This window comes from Chrysemys picta, chromosome 17, assembly GCF_011386835.1.
Source record: "Chrysemys picta bellii isolate R12L10 chromosome 17, ASM1138683v2, whole genome shotgun sequence".
Classification (NCBI taxonomy): Eukaryota; Metazoa; Chordata; order Testudines; family Emydidae; genus Chrysemys; species Chrysemys picta.
The window spans coordinates 17,050,961-17,063,987 of record NC_088807.1 but is presented as its reverse complement, the minus strand read 5'-3'; the positions used below and the strand labels follow the sequence as shown (position 1 = coordinate 17,063,987).

General features: G+C 56.2%; 1 protein-coding gene across 4 annotated transcripts; it reads right to left on the bottom strand.

Annotated features, from left to right (window-relative positions):
* Window positions 1–2,555: 2,555 nt before the first annotated feature.
* LOC135976390 (NACHT, LRR and PYD domains-containing protein 3-like) lies at window positions 2,556–12,815 on the bottom strand. Of its 4 annotated transcripts, XR_010593532.1 has the most exons (3): window positions 12,143–12,815; window positions 11,149–11,301; window positions 7,739–7,854 (listed from the first exon to the last, which is right to left on the bottom strand). XR_010593532.1 is itself a non-coding variant. In XM_065571736.1 (2 exons), the coding sequence occupies exons 1-2, from the start codon at window positions 12,417–12,419 to the stop codon at window positions 3,579–3,581; spliced, it is 291 nt and encodes a 96-aa protein (XP_065427808.1). In that variant the 5' UTR covers window positions 12,420–12,815; the 3' UTR covers window positions 2,556–3,578. The 4 variants fall into 4 exon arrangements, 3 of the variants coding, with proteins under 3 accessions (XP_065427808.1, XP_065427807.1, XP_065427806.1); XM_065571736.1 differs by lacking the exons at window positions 7,739–7,854; window positions 11,149–11,301 and adding an exon at window positions 2,556–3,592; XM_065571735.1 differs by lacking the exon at window positions 11,149–11,301 and having other exon boundaries at window positions 7,750–7,854.
* Window positions 12,816–13,027: the final 212 nt, after the last annotated feature.

Here is a 13,027-nt window from a genome sequence, read left to right as displayed (position 1 = left end):
CAACTTCAGCTACGTGAATAACGTAGCTGAAGTCGAAGTACCTTAGTTCGAACTTACCTTGGTCCACACTCGGCAGGCAGGCTCCCCCGTCGACTCCGCGGTACTCCTCTCGCCGAGCTGGAGTACCGCAGTCGACGGCAAGCACTTCCGGGTTCGACTTATCGCGTCCAGACTAGACGCGATAAGTCGAACCCAGAACTTCGATTTCCAGCCGTCGAACTAGCTGGTAAGTGTAGCCAAGGCCTAAATCCCTTGCCCTCTCGGTTGCTGCAGTTCTCACACCCTCTGCTCTTGTGATGTCACCACATGAGATGGTGTCTTATTCCCATAGCATCTTGTAGGTTAGACAGGACTTAAGTTTATGAGGTAAAAACTGAAGCATAACTCCTTCCCTTCCCCCTTTTGACTTAGGAAAACTACATCCTGTCCACTCCCCCAGCCCAGCCCCACCAGAGGTGTTGCGGCTAGGAGACAGGGGCCCTCTCATCTGGCCCTGGGCTGCTGTGGGGAGAAAGGGCTGGGGGAGTCCTCTCTCCCTCAGGCAACCTGCTCCACAAACCCCTCATTCCCAGCTCCACCCCAGAGCCCACAACCCCATCCGGAGCCCTCACCCCCCTGCACCTCAACCCTCGGCCATAGCCCTGAGCCCCTTATCCCCATCCACACCCCAGAGCCCACACCACCAGCTGGAGCCCTCACACCCCAGCACCACAACCCTCTGCCCTAGCCCTAAGCACCTCATTCCCAACCCCACCCCAGAGCCCGCACCCCCAGCCAGAGCCCTCACCCCCCTGCACTCCAACCCTTGCCCCCCCCAAGTCCCCTCCCACACTCCGAACCCTTCAGCCTCACCCCTGCCACACATCATCCAGGTGCAGAAGGAATTTTGTAATGTGCACCAATATACAGGTGATGTGTCACACCTCACCTCCATATTGGTGCACACAACAGAATTCATTCCGCACATGGGGACCCAAAAAATTAGAGGAAACACTGCTCCTGACTTTCAACCTATCTGTCACATCTTGAATTTCATACAGTGACTGATCAGAATAAAGTGCTCTCAAGTGAGCTACAGACCAACACTGGTTCATAGTAATTATTCAGCAAGTATTTTAGAAGACCTAGAACATTAGAGGAAATCATGAACTGCTAAGAGATAATTAATGGAGAGAAGCAGCAAGATTAATCCCATACATTGGATTGGTTGTGACTTATTTGCCTGATTTGAAAAGAGACCAAAAGAACCTGAGTCTCCTCGCTGTTGATAGCCCCCTGCTCGGCCAATCAGCACTGAGACTCTGAGGGGCGGGAGGGTGAGAGGTCTCACCAGATGTCCCAAAGGACGGCTCAGGTCACCATCAGAGGGGATCACTCTCAAATCCAGCCCCACCTCTTTGTGAGGACCTCCCACAATGAGAGCACCCCCCACCCCATCCACACTCCACACACACCCCTCCTTGGTAGAGGGAGGGAAGCCGGGGAAAGGGGAAAAAGAAGCAAGAGAAGAGGAGAAAGGAGGGAGGAGAGAGGAAAAGGGAAACCAAAAAGGATAAACTCCAATGTCCCCAGGGATTCCAAGCGTCAATGTCCTAGGTAGGAAATCAAATTCTGCCCCCTTAAGCCAGTGTTTTCTGGGCCTAGAATGCTGCCTGCACCAGGGGGATCAGACTGAACAGGTTCCAAACCTCTCTGGGCCTCTTACCTTGTAAAAGGGAAGTTTGTTTTCTGGCACAATCAATGGTAGGAAAGGAGAAAACTCCACAGAGGTTCCTCCTCATGCTCACATCTGTGAATCCTAATTCTCTCTCAGTCCTCGAGGAGAGACCTCGCGAAGGAGACTTGCGGCAGCAAAGCCGGGGGGGTCTCAGAGACTGGCCTGGCCCTGCACCTCTGTCCTGCCCAGCTGATGTGAGGGTCTCTCTGTGAGGTCATCCCCTCCCCACCAACTTTGCCCAATAGGCCGAGTTCCTGCAACAGGCCTTTGTGATGTCACTGCCACCCCCACCCCTCCCCTCCAAGCTGATGTCCTGCCCCTGGCCAGCGTCGCTGGGTGTTTGTTTCCCCTGGATCTAGGGTTGCCAACTTTCTGACCCAACAAAACTGACCACCCTTGCCCCGCCTCATCAAGGACGGAATGCAAGGCTGAGTTCACTCACCAACCCCCTGAAACATGTCAGTGCCCCAGAGAAAACCAGACCCCTGCTATTGGAACGATATGATGGAGTTCTGAATGGGAAAGGGACTGTCTGAATTGTCAAGATGGGGAACGAACAACAATCTAGAGCAATGTCATTAACACAAACACACTCCAATCCTGCTCCAGCCAGAAGGGAAATGGGCCGGAATTCCTGCTGTCCAGCAATGGACACACTTACAGCCCCGCACAGCAGTGAGTGGGCCGGGGAGGCTGGTCCGAGCAAACAATGTGAAGTGACAGGTTTCAGAGTAGCAGCCGTGTTAGTCTGTATCCGCAAAAAGAACAGGAGTACTTGTATGCATCCGAAGAAGTGGGCTGTAGTCCACGAAAGCTTATGCTCTAATAAATTTGTTAGTCTCTAAGGTGCCACAAGTACTCCTGTTCTTTTTAATGTGAAGTGATAATTCACTGAGAAGAGAATCATACTGGATGATTCCCCTGGATCTAGGGTTGCCAACTTTCTGACCCAACAAAACTGACCACCCATGTCCCGCCCCTTCTCCGAGGTCCCGGCCCGCTCACTCCTTCTCCCTCCGTCGCTTGCTCTCCCCCACACTCAGTCACTGGCTCATTTTCACCAGGCTGAGGAGGGCTGGGGAGGGTCCCTTTCAACTGGCTGTTGTCAGGACAGAGCTGGGAAGGAGGCTGCCTGCCAAACACCTTGAAGAGGAGGCGTCCCTCCCTGTCAGAAAATCATCTCCCTCCTTCAGTTCAGTGACGGCCTGAATTGTTCCTTATCCCGGCAGAGCTGGAGGATTGAAAGCAGCAACATCAAACCCCTGTGTAGCTAGCGGAAATGAACACAAACACTCCCTTGTATCTGAACAGATGGTTAGTTTTACCCTTGGTAAACTACAAGGCTAAAGGGATGGGCAGTGGCACCAGATCTAAGGAATGAAACACAACACAATCATCATCGTTATGCTCATCGTTGCCCCTTTATTCTTCTGCTGTCTCGCTCCAACCACCGTGGCCCTCTCTCGGTTCAGTGAGAGTGCCACACTCATTGCTTCTGACACACAAAGATTCACACACACACCTTGCACGCAAAACCTTACCAAGGAGTCACATGCACCTGCTGGTTCCCTGCACCCCTGCTGTACAGAATCCAGTCCCAAGGAAAGCTTGTGGGGCCCAGAGCTGGCAGGGAGTCCGGTGCTGGAGTATTTAACCTACAGTGACGGCACTCGGAGGAAAGATGCTGAACGAGTGCCAGTTAAACATTGGGAGCTCAGGTTCCAGTCCCCTCACAGGTCAGTCCATCGCTCTAGGCAAGGGGCACATCTGAATTCTCAGCTGGCTCAGTCTAGCTGCGTAGTTCTTGTTTACACCCAGTCAGATCTGAGGCCTGTTTCGCACCCTGTGTTTGAGGAGACCGTCAGAAACCACTCTCTGCAATAGCAAATGCAGGAGGCCGTGTTATGGCTCCTGCCCCAGCACAGACAGACAACGAGGGAAATGGTCTATATTTGAGGGTGGGACTCCCTGCCCTTGGCCAAAGACCAGCACCTCTCTTTGACCTGTCCCTCCTGAAGCGTTTCTTTCAGCAGGGAGCCCTAGAGCTCAGTGGCTGGAGCGCTGCGTTTGTCACTGACGCTTGGGGAGCTCCAATATCACTGGGCTCCTCTGCCAGCAAGTCAAACGAAAGGATTTCCTCATTTGACAATCCTGGGCTTGTGTGAGGGGGTGTCCACACTGCACACTGAGCCTGTCTCTGTGTGGCCTGGGCTTGGTGACTTGTGTTGCCAATCCGGTGTTTGAGCATCCAGACTGCAGTGGAAACTCAGGCCTCAGGCAGTGTCTATCCTACTGCAGGAAGTCGTCCTAAGTGACGCTGCTCCAGCTACGTGAATAACACAGCTGGATTCGAGGTAGCTTAGGTCGACTTACTGCTGTGTCTACTCTGTGCTGGGCCGACGGGAGACTTACCTTACTCCTGGCGTTCCCGGTGTAGTCCCCGAGTCGCCCGGAGAGCGCTCCACTGTCGATTTAGTGGGTCTTCACTAGACCCCCACTAAATTGACCCCCGGGGGATCGATCGCAGCAGACAGCCTCACAGCGGATCTGCGTATCCAACCTGCACTACTCAGCCCCGAAAAAGAAATTCAGCTGCTGTGGGGTGTGGCCCCCTCCTCAGCTCCCCGAGTCCCCAGTGATTTCTGCCATCACTTGTCTCCAGCCTGTTTGTGTCCATACGCTCCCCACGGGGAGGCTGTGAGTGGTCTAGTTACAAGCTCTGGTTGCTCAGGCCTGTCAGGGAAGGCAAGCTCCGGGGAACATTGACACTGGAGATCCCTCAGAGGAAGCACAGGCCGTGGGTATAATAGGCGGGGAGGCTAAGCCTCCCCTGGCACAACTGCAGATCAGGCCCCGGATGCCTGGGCCCCGGTGGCCCCTCCTGTGCTCCATCTCTTCCTGTATCTGCTTAGCCCCATCTCCCAGCCCCCATCGCTGCCTGGCTGAGTTCCCCCTCTCCTGCACTACACCCCCGCTCTGTGGGGTCCCTTCCGCTCACCGTGGGCCTCCTCTCCTCCACTCCCTCCCCCGCTTTCCCATGGGTCAGTCCTGGGGCTGGTTTTATTCAACATCTTCATTAATGATCTGGATGATGGGATGGATTGCACCCTCAGCAAGTTCGCAGATGACACTAAGCTGGGGAGAGTGGTAGATACCCTGGAGGGTAGGGATAGGGTCCAGAGTGACCTACACAAATTGGGATTGGGACAAAAAAAATCTGATGAGGTTCAACAAGAACAAGTGCAGAGTCCTGCATTTTGGACGGAAGAATCCCATGCCCCGCTACAGGCTGGGGACTGACTGGCTAAGCAGCAGTTCTGCAGAAAGGGACCTGAGGATTACAATGCACAAGCAGCTGGATTTGAGTAAGCAGTGTGCCCTTGTTGCCAAGAAGGCTAACGGCATATTGGGCTGCATTAGTAGGTGCAATGCCAGCAGATCGAGGGAGGTGATCATTCCCCTCTATTCGGCACTGGTGAGGCCACACCTGGAGTATTGTGTCCAGTTTAGGGCCCCTCACTACAGAAAGGATGTGGACAAATTGGAGAGAGTCCAGCGGAAGGGAAGGAAAATGATTAGGGGGCTGGGGCATATGACGTATGAGGATTGGCTGAGGGAACTGGGCTTATTTAGTCTACAGAAGAGAAGAGTGAGGGGGGATTTGATAGCTGCTTTCAACTACCTGAAAGGGGGGTTCCAAAGAGGATGGAGCTCGGCTGTTCTCAGTGGTGGCAGATGACAGAACAAGGAGCAATGGTCTCAAGTTGCAGTGGGGGAGGTCTAGGTTGGATATTAGGAAACACAATTTCCTAATAGGAGGGTGGTGAAGCACTGGACTGGGTTCCCTAGGGAGGTGGTGGAATCTCCATCCTTAGAGATTTTTAAGGTCAGGCTTCACAGAGCCCTGGCTGGGATGATTTAGTTGGGGATTGGTCCTGCCATGAGCAGGGGGTTGGACTAGATGACCTCCTGAGGTCCCTTCCAACCCTGATATTCTATGATTCTATCAGTCCTTTGTCCATCCCCTCAGTAGGCACCCACTTCCCCTCTGGCCAGTGGCTGCTCAACTCCCGCTCTGCCCCAGGCCCCGCCCCCACTCCACCCCTTCTCCAAAGCTCCGCCCCACCTTTTCCCGCCCCTGCTCTGCCCCGGCCACACCCCCAAATCAACCCCTTCCTCTAATCCCCGGCCCCCTCTCTTCTTGCCCCTGCTCCCCCCCGTCCCGCTTCTATCCCACCCCTTCCCCCACCCCCCACCCCGCCTCTTCCCCATCTGCTCCCCCAAGTATGCCATGTCCCCGCTCCTCCCCTACCCTCCCAGAGCATGCTGAATTCCATGAAAGAGCTGTTTTGCAGTGGGCAGGAAGTGCTGGGAGGGAGCGGGAGGAGTTGCTCAGTGGGGCCGCCGGCAGGCGAGATGCACTGCGGGCAGGGCACAGCTTGGCTGCCAGTGGGTGCTAAACACCCACTAATTTTTCCTTGTGGTTGTTCTAGGCTCCCAGATTCTTTTCCTGCTCATTAGATCGCACATGACAGGTTGGTGTCTCCTTTTCCTAGGGCAGGGGTGGCCAACCTGTGCCTCCGGAGCCACATGCGGTTCTTCAGAGGTTACTTTGCGGCTCCGTGCATAGGCGCTGACTCCGAGGCTGGAGCTACAGATGCTAACTTTCCAATACGCTGTGGGATGCTCACTGCTCAACCCCCTGCTCTTCCTTAGGTCCTGCCACCACCCCACCCCTTCCCCCAAGGCCCCTGCCCCTTCCCCCGAGCCTGCCATGCCCTCGCTCCTCCCCCCTCCTCACCAGAGCCTCCTGCGCACTGCAAAACAGCTGATTGTGGCGGGTGGGAGGAGTGGGGAGGGAGTGGGAGGCGGTGATTGGCGGGGCTGGCGGTGGGCGGGAGGTGCTGGGGGCTGGAGGGGGGTAGTGGATGGGGGGCTGCTGACATATTCCTGTGGCTCTTTGGCAATGTTCATTGGTAAATTCTGGCTCCTTCTCAGGCTCAGGTTGGCCACCCCTGTCCTAGGGACTGATGGGCGCCAGCGTTGCAACAATCACTTCTCAACGTCCCGTTTTGATTTGAATGTGGGCATCTTTCAGTTCCCCGTCTGCGTCAGCCTTCCACGTTCTCTGGAGGCAGATTTCCATGATTTGATCTTTCAGCAGACGAGTATGGGTGAATTTCCATGGATAGAACCTAAAGGGAAGATAACAAAACTCGTGTAGAATTTAGATTGATATCTCCATAAACAGTATTTCCCTTGGAGTTGCCTCAATACTCTCCTTGCCTTCAAGTTGTGAATCTAAACCTTTTGTCTTATGTAATGATTGGCTAATGTATGTGTATTGAGACAATATCTATCTCAGAATTTACATGACTGAAACACACATAAATAAGATCAAATAATGCAGAAGAAAGAAATCTTAAGCTATTGAAAGTGATACGGCTCCACTCCCATCCCCTGGCTGTCATCTTGGTAGTTCTCTCAGAAATAATCTCATGGAGATAGACTTCAAAACTCTCTACAAATTCTACTATGCCCCCACTGGGCTATATACAATAGATGTGTAAATTCCCCCCTGCAATTCCTTTCCAGGAACGGGGTTTAAATAAACTGTAGCCTACATTGGTCATGGGTCTCGGTGTGATTCCTTTGTTATTGTGTTGGTGGCCCAACTTCTGACTGGATGTTATAAATAGTATGGGAAATTCTACATTTAAAGTTTACTGGTTATTTTCCCCACGCTACTAAAATCCAGATATTGAAATAGTTGAGAATAAGTCAACATATTTGCAGCTGCTAATCCATCCTTCCAGGCCCTCAAACCTTCTCGATGACAATCTTTTGTTCCTTTTCCTGGGTTCTCTGGGAACAGACGTTTATTGGTTTTCAGCCTGGCCCCATCTGTTCCCAGAGTCCCAACATTCTGTGCACAAAGGAGTGGGGTTAATAATGAAGCATTTTTGCAACTAGACTCAGGCAATGACCAAAGAAAATAGAAACTGACCTTTGTTGTTTCAATGTCTGCCCAATGGCAGAGGAGGTGTGAGATCCATGGGGTGAGAGTCAGGCTAGGAAATGTAGACAGCGACTGTGCTAGGATGGGAGGAATTACAGATCTGGTGGATGGAGGTTTCCTGTTAGAGAACAAAAGGGGAGACCTGTGATGTGCTCTGTCCAAGGAAGGTTATGAGAAAGAGGGAACAGGGATCCTGGTGCCTCTCCCCAAGGAAACCTCAGACAAAGCATCTTCTCTTGGAGAGGAGCAGCAACCTTCACACTAGCAGATACAGCCATCTTTAGCTTCATCAATTCATAGTTTCAAAGGCTCTAAGGCCAGCCCTGATCATCTAGTCTGACCCCCTGCATAACTCAGGCCTTAGAACGTCCCCAGAAGAATTCCTGTTTCACCATGGTCCCATGTGTCTTCACCTTCAGCTGGGGGTAGAGTTCAGGGGTAGAGTGTTTGACTGCAGATCGAGTGGTCCTTGGTTCACATCCTAGTGCCCCCTTTGACGTCTTTGTTAATAAGCAGCAGGTTTCACACAAACAAAAGGAAGTATTTGTTCAAACAACGCACAATTAACCAGTGGAACTCTTTGCCGGAGGACGTTGTGAAGGCCAAGACTATAACAGATTTCAAAAATGACCTCGATACATTTATGCAGGAGAGGTCTATTAATGGCTATTAGCCTGGATGGGTAGGGATGGTGTCCCTAACCTCTGTTTGCGAGGAGCCGGAAATGAGCAACAGGAATGGATCACTTGACGATTCCCTGTTCATTCATAGAATCATAGAATATCAGGATTGGAAGGGACCTCAGGAGGTCATCTAGTCCAACCCCCTGCTCAAAGCAGGACCAATTCCCAACTAAATCATTCATTCCCTCTGGGGCACTGGCTACTGTCAGAAGACAGGATACTGGGCTAGATGGACCTTTGGTTTGACCCAGGCTGGGCGGTCTTGTGTTGCTTATGTTCTTGGTTGTATGAACCAGTGCTGGCTATTAGAGGAGCAGATGGCTTCAAAAGACCAGTCTCTTGGATCTGTAAATCCTGGGCAAACTAATTCCCTTCCTTTAGAGAATGACAGAAAAACCCATTTCCTCCTTCTTTCTACTCCAGGCTTCGTTCCTTTTTCCAAAGACTCGCCTCTAGCTTGCAGAGAGAGATCTACGTGCACAAAGTGTTCATCCAACCTGCAGCAATCGAGGCGTGCTCTGTCCTCAGCCAGCAAGAACAGGCCTTGCCAGAGAAGCCCCAGAGAAGCAAATGCTCATGGACCATCCTATCAGGCATGAAAAGACTCTGTGTCTGTAGCCAATCTGAGGAGAGAACAGTTTCCTCACCAAGAAGGTGGACGCACTTGTCACTGAAGAAGAAAGCAGCTGAGACCCAGGTGGAGTCAGAGGAGGTGAAGCTGCAGGAGAATACAGAAAAGTCAAACTGGATCTAACAGGTGAGGATTCAAACCTCGGCACCTGTTGAGGCTTTTTAAGGAAAGGGCTCAGCCGGAGTCTCCATGCTCACTAGGCCCTGCCGGCCTCCCACGGGGACAGACTATTCCAGGGCAGCTGCCCAATGGAAATACTCAGTCCCAAAAGGCTTTGTCCTTGTTCATCGCAGACCCCCGGGGAGCAGCTTTCCTCAGCCCAGCTCCAAGCCCTGCTGATGAGAGCCGTGAAGGGTCTGACAACACCCACCCTGGAGCGATTTAAAGCCGCAGAGGAAGAGCTGAGGGCCATTGTATCTCTACACGGAGACAAGATGGAGAGTGTAAGAGATTCCTGCCATGGGGCAGGGGGATGCTGCGCAGAGACGGGGAGGGGAGAATTTCCTCTCCTAGGAAACCATTCCTGGGACACGCTGGCATGGTGCTTTGAAGGTTGGCTCAGCCCCTTCCATTCATCGCTTGGCCATGGGGATCCGCGGCGTCAGGTTTGTAACGTGCTCTCTGCCCGCTGGAGCTCTGACACGTCCCTGAGGACAGCCCAGCCAGGGCCGGCTTTAGGCCGATTCAGCCGATTCGGCTGAATTGGGCCCCGCGCCAAGAGGGCCCCGCGCTAGAGCTGTTCACCCCGCCCACTTCCCCCTCCTCCCCTGCCCTGCACGCCCCGCCCCCTCCCCTGCTTAGACTGCTTAGTCTGAGACTAAGCAGCAGGGGCGGGCCGGCCGGCAGCACAAGGTAAGCTGGGGTGGGGGCGGGAGAAGGGCTCCGGGGAGGCGCGGCCCGTTCCCGCAGGCCCCAGCACGGCCCCCGTGGCCCGGCTCCGGCCCGGTCCCCACGGCTCGGGCACCCCCATTCTCCCCCCGCGGCGCGGCTCGGGGCCCCCCCGGCAGCGCGGCTCGGCTCGGGGCCCCCCTGGCCCCCCTGCGGCGCGGCTCGGCTCGGGGACCCCCGGCCCCCCTGCAGCTCGGCTCGGGGCCCCCCCGGCCCCTGCGGCGCGGCTCGGGGCCCCCCCGGCCCCCCTGCGGCGTGGCTCGGGCCCCCCCGGCCCCCCCGTCGGCGCGGCTGGGCTCGGGGCCCCCCCGGCGGCGCGGCGCGGCTGGGCTCGGGGCCCCCCCGGCCACCCCAGCGGCGCGGCTGGGCTCGGGGTCCCCCCGGCCACCCCAGCGGCGCGGCTGGGCTCGGGGCCCCTCCGGCGGCGCGGCGCGGCTGGGCTCGGGGCCCCCCCGGCGGCGCGGCGCGGCTGGGTTCGGGGCCCCCCCGGCGGCACGGCGCGGCTGGGCTCGGGGCCCCTCCGGCGGCGCGGCTCGGCTGGGCTCGGGGCCCCCCCCGGCCCCCCGGCGGCGCGGCTCGGGTCGGGGCCCCCCCCGGCGGCGCGGCTCAGCTCGGGTCGGAGCCCCCCCCCGGCGGCTCGGCTCGGGGCCCCCCCGGCCCCCCCCCAGCCGCTCGGCTCGGGGCCCCCCCCGCCCCCCCCCGGCGGCGCGGCTCGGCTCGGGGCCCCCCCGCCCTCCCCCCCCGGCGGCGCGGCTCGGCTTGGGGCCCCCCGGCCCCCCCCCCGGCGGCGCGGCGTGGCTCGGGTCCTGGGGGCGGGGCTTGCAGCAAGCCCCGCCCCCAGGAATCGGGCCCCGCTCTTGCTAAAGCCGGCCCTGAGCCCAGCCACACTGAAGGTGCCGATAGCCCCAGCCCTGGCAGCGCAGCACTTACCTTGTCTGCTGATGGGCCTCCATATTAGGCTCCAGGAGCAGACATGGTTTCCTCAGACATGCTGCAGGGCCTTGTTTGTCCAGCTGAAGTATCAGGAGGAATTTGGCTTTGCACTTTTCTCTCTGTCTCTCCCAAGTTCTGATCCTGTTGCCCATCCCCACAGACCTGAGTGCCTCCCCCGTGAATTAGATTGGCCTAGGGAGGTCTCTGGCAGAATTCATTTCGATTTCTAAAAAAACGACTTCTATAAATTTGACCTAATTTCATAGTGTAGACATACCCATAGACTGGGATCAAGTCCCCCCTGAACCTTCTCTTGCTTTAACTAACTCGATGGAGTTCCTGGAGTCTGTCACTGTCAGGCAGGTTTTCTAATCCTTTAATCATTCTCGTAGTTCTTCTCTGACTCCTCTGCAATGTATCCACATCCTTTCTGTGAAAAAAGGGCAGGGGCTTAGCACACTGGCCTGGCATTTGGAAGCCCTGGGTTTGATCTGCTGCTTTGCCACAGACACCCTGGACGACCTGGGACAAGCTGCTTGCACCTGGCCTACCCGCCAAACGCCTCCCGATGTAACTGCTGGGGGGGAACAACTGCCCCCCGGGATCGACAGAGCCAGGCCAGCAAAGCCCCCAGTGCTGACAGCAGAGAGCATCTGGTCTAGCTGCAAAATGAGATCGACCCCGCAGTGTTTTTCGGGAGGTGAAAAATGTCATGCTCCGAGCGCCGGAGATGGGTTGCCCTCATCCCCAGCGTCGCTATGGCTAGGTCAACGGATTCCTCTGTCAACCTTGCTACCGCCTCTCAGAGAGAGGACGGGAAAACCCCTTCCACTGATGTAGGAAGTGTTTATACCCCAGCGGGAGAGGGGCAGCCCCTGCAGTGAGACAGAGCGGCCACGGCGTCTACACGAGGCTCAGTAGCAGAGATGTAGCTGCAGCCTCTCCATGCCTTAGTGCTTTCCATCCGTAGAGGCAAAGCACTTTAGAGGGGAGGCCAGCGTCCCTTCCAGACATTTTTTAGATGGGGAAACTGAGGCAGGGAGAGTGGGAGGAGCTGCGATTTGTCTGGGATCACCCAGCAGCAGAGCTGGGCATGAAACCCCGGTCCACTGAGTGCCAGCTCTGTGCGCTAGCCCCTAGGCCACCCTTGTTGGACTGGGGGAAACTGAGGCACACCAGGGGGTGACCCCCTCCCATTTATCAAAAAAGCTCCAGCAAGGAATGAGTCAGACCGTAGGAGGAAATGAGGGGGATCTCCTCCATCTACTCACCCTCTGGCATGTCGTTTTGGATCCTTAGCGACAGATCCTTCCGGCTAATGCCGTCCAATATCTTCACCGCCATCTGCAGAGCCCTGGACTCCTGGTAAGTTTGGACCATGGCTCGAGCTATGTCCATGGCATCGGTTGCCTCCGTCTTGGAGCGGGGGATGTGCTTGTAGCCGTCTTCCAGGGGATAGTTCTCCAGGTGAAACTTGAGCATCTTGAACTCCTGCGCTTCTAGATCGTTCAAATACTCGACAAGCTTGCAGCACGCGCTCTCTGCCATCTCTGCCCCGGGCTGGCGTCCCAGAGCTCAGCAGGAAAGTGTCCCCATCTGTGCCATGGGGTTAATGATCCCAATTTCTTTTGCAGAGCACTTCAAGAGCTGCTGACAGGAAGACCCAGGGGCTATGGGGCATTATTAAGCACCTGACGCAGACACAATCCCACATCCCCCCACCCCCCACCATGCGCACCCCATGGCAGAACTGGGACCGGACCCCAAATCTGAGCTCCTCACCGTGGGTCCCTGTAGCTGCCCCGAGCCGGTCCCTTGCCTCAGTTTCATCCCCACCCCCTGCTTTGGGCACAGGGAGCTTGAACCGCTTGAACCCAGCTTGAACCACCAGGTCCCCGGTGTCCCCTTGGGTTGGCACCCGGGCTCCAGCCGCTCAGTTGCTGAGAATTGGTGTCACCCCCATGGGGAAGTCAGAAGGCAGCTGAAAGCTCCCAGGCCCAGCTGCTGCGGCTCTCGGTCCCCTGCCCGCCTGCTGCCCCCCAGAGACCAGGGGTGGCTGTGGGGTGGGGGAAGCAGCAGGGGAGGGGTGGGGGGGCAGGAGTCAGAGAAGAAGGGGGGATATCATATGGGGGTCAGGAGCGGAGGGTGGAGAGGAA

Excerpts from the sequence above, each read along its gene's own strand:
- LOC135976390 (XM_065571734.1), bottom strand. The coding sequence starts at position 12,419 with ATGGCAGAGAGCGCGTGCTGCAAGCTTGTCGAGTATTTGAACGATCTA. Across the intron at positions 11,302-12,142 it reads CCAAAACGACATGCCAGAGG|AAAGGATGTGGATACATTGC; the intron begins GTGAGTAGATGG and ends CTTTTTTCACAG.